This window comes from Homarus americanus, unplaced genomic scaffold, assembly GCF_018991925.1.
Source record: "Homarus americanus isolate GMGI-L3 unplaced genomic scaffold, GMGI_Hamer_2.0 scaffold30768, whole genome shotgun sequence".
In the NCBI taxonomy this organism is placed as follows: Eukaryota; Metazoa; Arthropoda; class Malacostraca; order Decapoda; family Nephropidae; genus Homarus; species Homarus americanus.
In genome coordinates this window covers 889,144-899,761 of record NW_024746690.1, presented here as the reverse complement: position 1 = coordinate 899,761, position 10,618 = coordinate 889,144, and the positions used below count along the sequence as shown (strand labels likewise).

Below are 10,618 nucleotides of genomic sequence, written 5' to 3'. Positions count from 1 at the left end.
GTCTACAAGATATTTAAGTTAAGTTAGGCTAGGTCAGGTCAGGTTAGGTCAGGTTAAGTTAAGTTACATTAGATTAGGTTGAACTAAAGATATCTTTGCAGACCGCACCCTAACAGTAGCACCAAAACATGTGTGAAAATATGCTTTAGCGGACAACACAAAGATGGCAGTTTGCGTTCTCTTATCCCCGTTACGAAGGAGAAATAGAGGCTACCAATCAATCCAACTATTATTTTTGTTAAAGCTAGGAATTCATAGGCTTTGTCAAATAGCCCACACACGAGCCACCCACACGAAGTCAATTTCGTCTTAATGCGCATGTGAAGAGACCGTAAACGCGACAGAATATCAACCAGACCAAGTTAAGACCTCTGTAGATTAGGTTAAATAGGTCTGGTTTGTTCGTTTTACATGTCAAGAATGATTACTTCCTTCTAACGAAAAATTAAGTGCCAGCGCAGTAGCGCACCCAGAAATTCTGTAAGTGGGGAGGCTTGGAGGTCATGGACGTAGCCAAAAATTCGTCGAGGGAGCGAAATTGCGTGGCCGAAGGCCCAGCTAGCGGGATTTTTTAAGCAAATTAGATGTGGGAGGCCCCTTAGAGTCGGGGGACCTGAGGCCAGTGCCTCAAGTGTCTCATGGTTAATCCGGCACTGGAAGCCACATACATAATTTTTATTTGCACGTGCAGTGTATTTGAACGATCCTCTGACTTAACGCACTTCACACACATAATTTAAGTATAAAACAAATGAATATAATCAAAATCATTAACTATAAATTAAATTTCAATCCAGCATAATCAGTCTTGACTGTTAGCTTAAGTTCCAGGGGTAAGAGACAACAATAAGGACAATGTGGGAGACACGAAAAAACATGTAACAGCGGCACCACTGTGGTAAGGAAATCCGCGTGACGTCATCTCAGAGGCCTGCCTTGGCAACTTAAGAGCGCGCGGGAGCCTTAAATTGGCAATTACTAGCAAATTGAGGTTTATTTTCTTTATTTTCAGACCAAATGGGACCTATTAGGCAGAAAAAAATCACTTCTGCCTGACCAGGGGGTGATATGTAGGATTCCAGCATCTGACCACGGACGGTTAGGGAACTGCGGGCCCATGGGGCCCGGGCCCCACGGGCCCACAGTTCCTTGAGTGCGCTAGTGGGCAGCCAGACCCAGAGGGGTTAAAATAGAAAATATTATATGGAATATAAAAAAAATGAAAATTAGAAAACATCCTCTCGCTCAGTTTTCTCTCCCATGTCCAACCAGGCACAGGTAAACACAACTATATGTTCCTCTCCCACCTCTCAGTACAATAGCCAGTAGGCCTACTTATCTTTCTCCCCTCCCTTCTATGTTTGCCTTTTCTCGTCTTCATCTTCTGACACGTTATCTTCTTCGTCTATTTTCATCGCCCTCTACAATTTCTCCATTCTTGTTCTTCATTTGTTTTATGGCTATTTTTTCAGCTTTTATCTCTCAAACCCCATTCTCTTCTACACTTCATTGCTTCTCATTTTCCCTTTCCCCATTCTCATTTCTTCTTCTCTTGTTACCTACAGAGGAGTAATGACCCCCCTCACACACACAATAAACGTATATAACACATCTCCCCCAGACACACACACACATCCCCGAGTTACACACACTTGCGAATCCAGGAAAAAAAGTCACAGAAAAAAGTCACAGAAAAAAGTCACAGAAAAAACCTAACCTAAGCCAACCTAATCCAACCTAACCTAATCTAACGTAACTTAACCTAACTTAACTTAACCTAACCTAACCTAACTTAACCTAACCTAACCTACGTGCAATGCCATCGTATACATAATGTGTTGTCAATGTGTACAAGTCATGTGACTTTTCCTCCTGTGACTTTATTTCTGTTCACCACACTTGCACCCCCCACGCGCACACACAAACACACAGTTACACAACAGTCATCCTGTATTCCTGTGGCAACTCAACAATGGCTCCACACACACATCAGTCTAAGCCTCAGTTGTGTGCTTACAGTACTGCTGGCCAGTCGTGACCTGCTGTGGACCGTAATCCTTAAAGGTTAGTAGGATAACTTTTTGTCCCCCATAATTGGTGGCGTGGTAACACATTTAATCTAACCTCTTAAGATATACACAAAGAGATTCTCAAATGTCTGTACATTAATTAACGCTAAAATGAATACGTTAAAATGTGGATTCTCACACGTTCGCACATTATCAACTAGATATGTACGGAGACTGTTGTAACTGGTTCATTTTTGTATTCCTATTACCAAGCACTGGCTGTCATCAGTAGTAACGTGGCCATCAGACTGTGGTTAGTAAGTTATAATAAGTCGGGTTAGGTTAGGTTAAATCAGATTCGGTCAACTCAGGCTAAGTTAAGACATATTACGCTAAATTAAGTTACGTTAAGTTAGATTTGATAATTATAATCATCGTCAAGTGAAGAAATTATGAAGCAATTAAGTATCATGGGCTCCTTATTTCCTTGTTATTTTCTAAATTCTCAAATGCTTTATTCTTAACAGACACCTATACTAGTTCAGGAAGTGTCTCAAAGCAACTACTGTGTCATATTTAGTCTGTCTTTGAAACCATAGTGAGATGCATTCTCAGATCACTTCCGGAAAAAATTAACACACGTACCTTTGGGAATCCTTTGCCAGTGTGATGGAGTGTTTTCAGTGGTTTCGGCTCCTCTCAGTTTAATTTGATGTGATGCATGTGTGGTGATAGTCTCCACTTAATGTGATGCATGTGAAGGCATTGTTTGACAACTCTGGTAATCGTTTACATCTTGCTTCCTGCCACCACGTCGTATATATTTCAGCCAGTCGTTGTTCAGGGGCGAATCCAGGAACATCAAAAGGAGGGTCAAAGAAGTTGTAGGTGGGGGAACATGGCTTACACAGCTAGTCCACCCGGCGGGTTTTTTTTTTTTTTGAAAGAAAGAAAATGAAATATGACCAATATCACGGGCATTAAATGCCCCCCACACACACACACACGACTAGTAAGCTGATAAGTGGCAAAAAGAAACACTCACTACATCATTCATTTTACACTACCGAGATCCAGATTCTCATATATTTTACTTTTTTACTTTTATCCTCTTCGCCACAAATCGGCTCGGTTAGCCTCTTGGGCAGTCGGTCACGTCTGTCCTCACTGTTAGCAAGTAATGGACTATGTACTGGCTCCTGAATATGAATCCATGACAAAACCCCAACGGACAAAACCCCAACCCATGATATGAAAAGTGGACAAACCCCCAGTCACGTATAAAATAGTTCATTATAATATTTAATTGTTCATTATTTCATAGATTTGTCAACACAGAAAAAAAGGCACGGAAAAAATTAATCTAACCCAACCCAACCTAACCTAGCCTAACTTAACCTAACCTACGTGCAATGCTATCATATATACAGGTATAATGTGTTGTCAATGTGTACAATTCGTGTGATTTGTTTTTCCTGTGACTTTATTTCCGTTCACCATTTTCATAAGTGGAGCATAAATTGTACATTGAAAGTGTCAATTCCCTACAAATGTTAAAGGGTTTTGTGGATAGTGGAGTGTGAAAATTAAATGTAGATATATAATGTGTGTTTGCAAACAAACATAAAAGTGTTATATTTTATATTTTATATATGACTGGGGTTTTGTCCACTTTTCATATAATGGGTTGGGGTTTTGTCTGTATAACCCCTGAATATATCTGTACTGCATCTGCGCCAGTGTTGGTCAAATCTGGTCTTGAATGAGTTCACAATCGGTGCCGTCACAACACTCTGGCAGTTTGTCCCAAGAGTTTACAATTCTCGCTCCGAAAAAGTTTGCTTCAAGTTAAAATTTCCCCGAAAATAGCTAGCCTGCGTGCACACAGAATAACGTAAGTCAATGTCCTTTCTCAGCCTCAGTTAAAGGACTAGAGGGAATATTGTGTAATCATTGTGCTTCCTCACAGGATGATCACTGTGTTGCCTATGGCCACACATCCCTCGGATAGAATTCTTAAACTATTATATATATATATATATATATATATATATATATATATATATATATATATATATATATATATAACCTCAAGCATATATTCTGGGTGCGACTTCAATTTCTGTTCAGTCACCTGATAAATACTTAACACTCGTTTAATGGAACCATCACTTGAAAGGAGTAGGTGGAAAGATTCAGTGTATATGAGGTTAAGATTAGGATATAAATATTATTGGGAACTTGGAGCTGAGAGAAGTGAACAGGATAAAGAATGTAGAGTTTGTAGAACATCCAGATCCCATACCCTGCCACATTATATACTGGAATGCCCATTGCTTAATGTATATAGAAATGCCCATATAAATAATGTCTCCAAGCAAATAGAGTGGATGTTTGGAAATGGGAAAATAGATGAAATATTAAAGAAATATAGAAATTTTGCATCTAGAATATAACTATGTATTATAACTAATTATATGAAATATTAGGGATTTATGTGAGTCCTGAGAGGGACATTCCTGGACTGGGGTGAGGATGACTTATGTCACTTCATCCCTTTGAGATGTATTAATGTTTTTTTGTATCTCAATAAACGTATCAATCAATCAATCACTTGAAAAACGCGGTACTTTAATGCACCATGTGAACCTTTACCTGTAAATACCTACTACGAATATTCAATCATCTACGAGTATAACTACGGAAGTTTGGTATCCCCCTAGCAAAATACCGCACTGTATTCGCTCCTATTGCGATAAACTGGGACATTGACTAATAGCAATTACTTTTACTCTCTTCTAATGGCTATCACTGACCTTTCAAGATCGGAATATTAATTATGATCTATTTTAGAGCGTGCGGTTAGCACATAAAAGTGTATTCAGCCGTAATTAGGAACTGAATATTTCACCTTTTTTTCTGAATGCTGTATCTTTTAAATTCCTTTGATGTATGAGGAGCTACTTAAAGAGTTATAAGACAACGTGGGTAGTGGAGTAAACAATGAGCCATACACTGATAGCGTCTGGGTGTCTACTCCACGAGACGATGCAGCTTATATCGACCCCATCTTCACTCGAAATCAATACAGAACACGTGCTACTCCTTTTTAAATGAAATCTCTCATACAGTATTGGTTACTAATTTACTGGGATTATTCTGAAGTCGCAAAAATTACCAGATAACTAAATATGGCAGGTAACACAGACCAACTCGGTGGTAAAATGTAAACACTGAGAGTAAGGTTGGTTGTCGACTAACTGGCAGCCCCACCCGGTGTGTCGTTTCTAGGTAGCTCCTTCCCAACACGTACATTGACGCAAAGTCTACTACACCCTCTCTTGGCTTCCACCATTTCTGTAACTTAACCCATAGTTAATGACCAATGTCACGAATATTCAATGATTTCGTGATATAAGGAAGCGGCAAAACAAGGGGAAAAGTGAAAAGTAAATTCCGGTAGGTTGTCTCCTCGCCGTTTGGCCTCAGCTGTTTCGTGTAAACAAACCGACGAACTCTTCAGGTGAGACACCACTAACACATTATTATCAGAAAGTGAACTCATACATGACACTGTTTTTAATTCCCGTATTGTATATACCTTTGATGGGTGAGTAATAAATCTCCGTTTATCGTAGTGCAACTGATTAACTCACAGGGTCGGCAGATTTACCCAAGGGTTAGCAGCAAATCAAGTGGTATCAAGATTATACAGTACAGTATATGTTTTACCAAAGAAATTTTGAAATTGTAAGGTTTCGTGACACGATTTCCGATTGAACAATAATATTTCGGGCGGTGATTAAAGAAAGTAAATAACATCAATTGAGTCATATTTATCTCATCAAACAGTGTTCATTTGCTACAATGATGTGGAAACAGCCATGTGCGATTTCGTAACCAAGTGTAAATTGATTCGGATGACTATATATGACTGACTCAGAAAGTATTACTGTAATTAAGTGTGATATCCAAAGTGTGTATATTGATAAGGAAAATATATATATTCACTGTTGTCAGATTATAAGCCATGATAACGTAATAGTTCTTTATTTTATTATTACGTGTATTTGTCTATACAGTATGATGTAGTAGAAATTTACAAAGCTGTACGTAGATTTGCGCAATAACTGAATCGTGTAAGTGTTAAACCAACAAACCTTAAGTGTACTGACGGGGGGACTGGCGGAAGGGAGACAGTTGAGAAAAGAGAGAAGGGAGAGGGTTGAGATAGTACTTAAGATTATGAGCACGACTTTGTCAGATTTAGTCTTAACTAAAAATATGATGGTGTACAAAAATTAAGATGCTGAGAAAGAACACCCAAATTTTGCAATAAGGTAGACTGAAGAAATGTACAACAGATATGTTGCTCCTTGGTTTCTTTACACCAGCTATTTTCTCTCTCTTTTTTTTTTACAAGGATTAGCCCACCCGGGCACAGGTCACTGACCCACATCGGGGCCAGGGGGGCGAAAATGTAATAATAATAATAATAAAAACCATGAATACAATGCAAAAATGAAAAAAAGATCGAGTGAGAAACGATATATGTATGTTATCTTGTAAAAAAAAAAGAGAGAAACAATTGAGACCCCGCATTTGTGTGCAAATGAGGCAGAAAGTCAGATCAGTAACCTGGGAGTTAGTCACAACTTTTGTGAGGCCATATGGCAGCAGGGTCTACCATTAGACAACACATTATGCTTCCAATATCTTCTCAGGTGGTAGTACCTCCCTGTTTGATATTTGTCTTAAAACACATAACATACACACACACACACACACACACACACACTACATCCTTGACCACCGAAGGGTCAAGACGTACCTGGCGCTCCTCTCGGAGCAGCCAGGTCAACTGTTTTGTTGGCCCATACCAACTCCCTCCCCTGAACCCTCCTCCCCACCGGAATATCAACAAGTTCACGCCAGAAGTTACTATTTCATTTAGGAAAGAAATGGAACCAGTGTTAAACAGAGGTGAACAGTGGTGAACAGTGCTTAAGTCAGTGAGAACAACTCAACAGTAACAGTGGTACCCAAGTTGACCTTTCACACAGTGAGGTCCCAGGTACCCAGTGATAACGGCCCGTGAGACCCAACTACCAGCGATGTGTTAATCCGTCTACGATAGGAAGGCCTGGAACCACACCTCACTCATATAACACCATCTGTGAGGGAATTACTACACCACGTGAGGCCCCTCATAACACCATATGTGAAGGAGTTACTACACCACGTGAGGCCCCTCATAACACCATCTGTGAGGGAATTACTACACCACGTGAGGCCCCTCATAACACCATCTGTGAGGGAATTACTACACCACGTGAGGCCCCTCATAACACCATCTGTGAGGGAATTACTACACCACGTGAGGCCCTCATAACACCATCTGTGAGGGAATTACTACACCACGTGAGGCCCCTCATAACACCATCTGTGAGGGAACTACTACACCATGTGAGGTCCCTCCTAACACCATCTGGGAGGGAGTTACTACACTACGTTTTTGCTGTTCAACACTTACATTAATCTGTATGTTCACTGTATGTTCCTTCACCTTTCTCTAATGAAGGCTTTTGTTAAACCACCAATGTATGTAATAAGTCATTTATGCCCAATGTATATTTTCAGCCTTCGGGCTGCAGAACTTTTTCAATAAACTAAATTTAATTATTCTTATTATTATTTATTATTATATATATATATATATATATATATATATATAATATATATATATATATATATATATATAATATATATATATATATATATATATATATATATATATATATATATATATATATATATATATGTGTGTGTGTGTGTGTGTGTGTGTGTGTATATGTGTGTGTTTTTCATAATCAATTTACATGTAGGGTCTTGCACAGGTGTGATGCGGTGAAGGGTCGCTGCCATGACACTAGGTGACCATGAGGACAAGGGGCCACCTGATGTACACCTTAATGACGATAACCACGATGACAAGTGTCCCCAACCACTGGAGTACGGCTGTGACGCCTGGTGGCACTGGAGTCAGCGACACAAGAGCCCTGAGGTTCTCCTGTACGCCCGCACGGCACTCTTCCACCCGAACTGGTCGCACGGCACGGCGGCAGTGAGGGGCTCTCAAAAGATCAATGGTGGACTTCATTACTGGGAAGTGCAGGTATCCCAACGACTCTTTGGCACGGCGGTGATGTTCGGGGTGTGCACGGCATCGGCCAGACTGCACGCTGACAGCTTCGTCAGCCTGGTAGGGGAGGACGAATTTGGGTGGGGTCTGTCACACAAAGGTCTCATCTGGCATAATGGCAAGTGGCGTCACTACACCGAACCATTCCGGGAGAACCGCGCCACCACCATCGGCATATTGTTTGACGGTATGCGAGGTACTCTGGGGTTTTATAAAGATGCCAGGTGGCTGGGTGTGGCCTTCACGGGGCTGGACACTATTACAGAGCCCCTCTACCCCGTCATAGCCTCCACCGCCGCCAAGACAGAACTTACGTTAGGGGCGACTAAGCGAGGGTGGGTAGGGCTGCAGGACCGTGCTAGACACGCCCTCCTAGCCGCCCTGCAACAGCCACAACTTCTCTACACCCTGCCTCTACCGCCTGCCCTCAGGCACTACCTTGAGGATGACCTACCGCCTGACGCTACCACTCCCTGCAACACTCTTCTTCCCACCAATAAACTACACATCCTACCATCCTGATGACCACCAACACAATCTTCGAAGGAATGGTTGCCGAACTTCCCGCCTCCAACACGCACATGCTAAATCAAGTCTCGCTGCTTTCACTGTTGTGAACATTGCGCATTTTGAACACCTATTAGCAAGAAACTATAGTGTGATTTTAACACAGTTATCAAGAGCATGTACTGTAAAATGCCAGGTTGTGGAGCACCCATTGTCTAAACAATTCATGTTTCGTATTTTGGAAGTTGCAATGATATGTTTTTATAAACAAGTTATTGTCAAGCATCATATTGATGAGACCTAGAAAAAACAAACTTTTAAACTTTAACAAATCCAAAATTTATCATTATAAAAAAATAAACTAATGTTTTGTCCGCTTTATATATATATATATATATATATATATATATATATATATATATATATATATATATATATATATATATATATATATATATATATATATATATTTTAATTTTTAGAATCAGTAGTTTAAAAAATTTAAGACACTTTTTTCTTCTGTAGTGTTTCTGTTTGAAATTTTTATTTTCTGACTAATTTAATCGGACAAAATTATCAACAATATTACTTGTTAAAAGAAAATATGTTTTGTATTTTTTGAAGGTTAGGAAACGTTAGGTTGTAAAAGTGGTACTGTATGTATTAGTTGTCAATTTTCAATGTCTATTGTCTCTTTATATGGGCTCACAAACGAAAACTCAATAATGTGTTTTTATATATATATATATATATATATATATATATATATATATATATATATATATATATATATATATATATATATATATATATTGTTGTACAGTGCAGTGGGTGATGAGTAGTTTGCTCAGAAGTCCTGTTGGGCGAGGAGCATTCTGAGGGGGGTCCGACTAATTACCCAAATGTAGCAAAATGTAGCCGCAATGAAGTTAAATAATGGTCCTACATGAATAAATCGGACTGCCAATCACTTCTCGACTAGTATTTGGTGTCACAAAGTAAAAAAAAAATTGGAAAACGTAATTTAATCTGAGTTAATAGATCGAGTGCATGTACCTAACCTAACCTAACACAACTCAGATTAAATTAAGTTTACCAATTTTTTGTGACTTAATGACACCAAATAATAATCAAGAAGTGATTCACAGCCCGATTTACGCTTGTACGACCATCATTTGACTTCATTGCGGCTACATTTGGGTAATTCCTCGCTCCCTCGGTACATGCAAGCGATCTATTAACTCAGATTAAAGTAAGTTTTCCAATTTTTTGTGACTTTGTGACACCAAATACTAGTCGAGAAGTGATTAGCAGTCCGATTTATTCATGTAGGACCATTATTTAACTTCATTGCGGCTACATTTTGCTACATTTGGGTAATTAGTCGGACCGTTCTGAGGGAGCTGTAGAGAGGTCTTGCTGGTCCAGTAGGTCAGAGGAGAATGGCCTCCCTGGTTAGTTCAAGTTTAGAAGCTCCAAAAGTTGTTGGTAGCGAAAGTCAGAGCGGGGAAGATGACAGAGGTTAGGAAGGGAATTGTAGTGGGAGAGATAGTGCCGTGGCTTTACACGACTGCGTTTATTTGGTTAGCTCATAGTGCACGTATTGGGTTTTGTCTGTGTTGGGTGTGTGATCCTCGGGTCACCACTCCGGATTGTGTTAGTTCAAGTTTAGAAGCTCCAACAACTTTCCCTGAATACGAATTCGCAAACTTTCGATTTACAACAGGTACCTACTTTACTGCTAGGTGAACAGGGGCCAAGGGGGCTAGGAAGAGTGTCCAAACAACTTCCACTTGCCCGGGAATCGAACCCGTGACATCTTGCTTGCGAGGTAAGAGTGGTACCGCTTCTACCACAAACGCCCTCCCTGGCCAGCCATGCCCGTATTTATACAATTCTG

At 39.9% G+C, this 10,618-nt stretch overlaps 1 protein-coding gene across 3 annotated transcripts; it reads left to right on the top strand.

The window, feature by feature from the left end:
• Nucleotides 1-2,002: 2,002 nt before the first annotated feature.
• Nucleotides 2,003-9,091, top strand: LOC121879418 (SPRY domain-containing SOCS box protein 3-like). 3 transcript variants are annotated; one of them, XM_042386076.1, is made up of 2 exons: nucleotides 2,003-2,064; nucleotides 7,907-9,091. In XM_042386076.1, exon 2 carries the CDS (start codon nucleotides 7,933-7,935, stop codon nucleotides 8,731-8,733), a length of 801 nt encoding a protein of 266 aa, XP_042242010.1. In that variant the 5' UTR covers nucleotides 2,003-2,064; nucleotides 7,907-7,932; the 3' UTR covers nucleotides 8,734-9,091. The 3 variants fall into 3 exon arrangements, with proteins under 3 accessions (XP_042242010.1, XP_042242009.1, XP_042242008.1); XM_042386075.1 differs by lacking the exon at nucleotides 2,003-2,064 and adding an exon at nucleotides 5,137-5,532 and having other exon boundaries at nucleotides 7,895-9,091; XM_042386074.1 differs by lacking the exon at nucleotides 2,003-2,064 and adding an exon at nucleotides 5,138-5,532.
• The last annotated feature ends 1,527 nt before the right edge of the window (nucleotides 9,092-10,618 follow it).

Excerpts from the sequence above, each read along its gene's own strand:
- LOC121879418 (XM_042386076.1), top strand. The coding sequence starts at position 7,933 with ATGACACTAGGTGACCATGAGGACAAGGGGCCACCTGATGTACACCTT.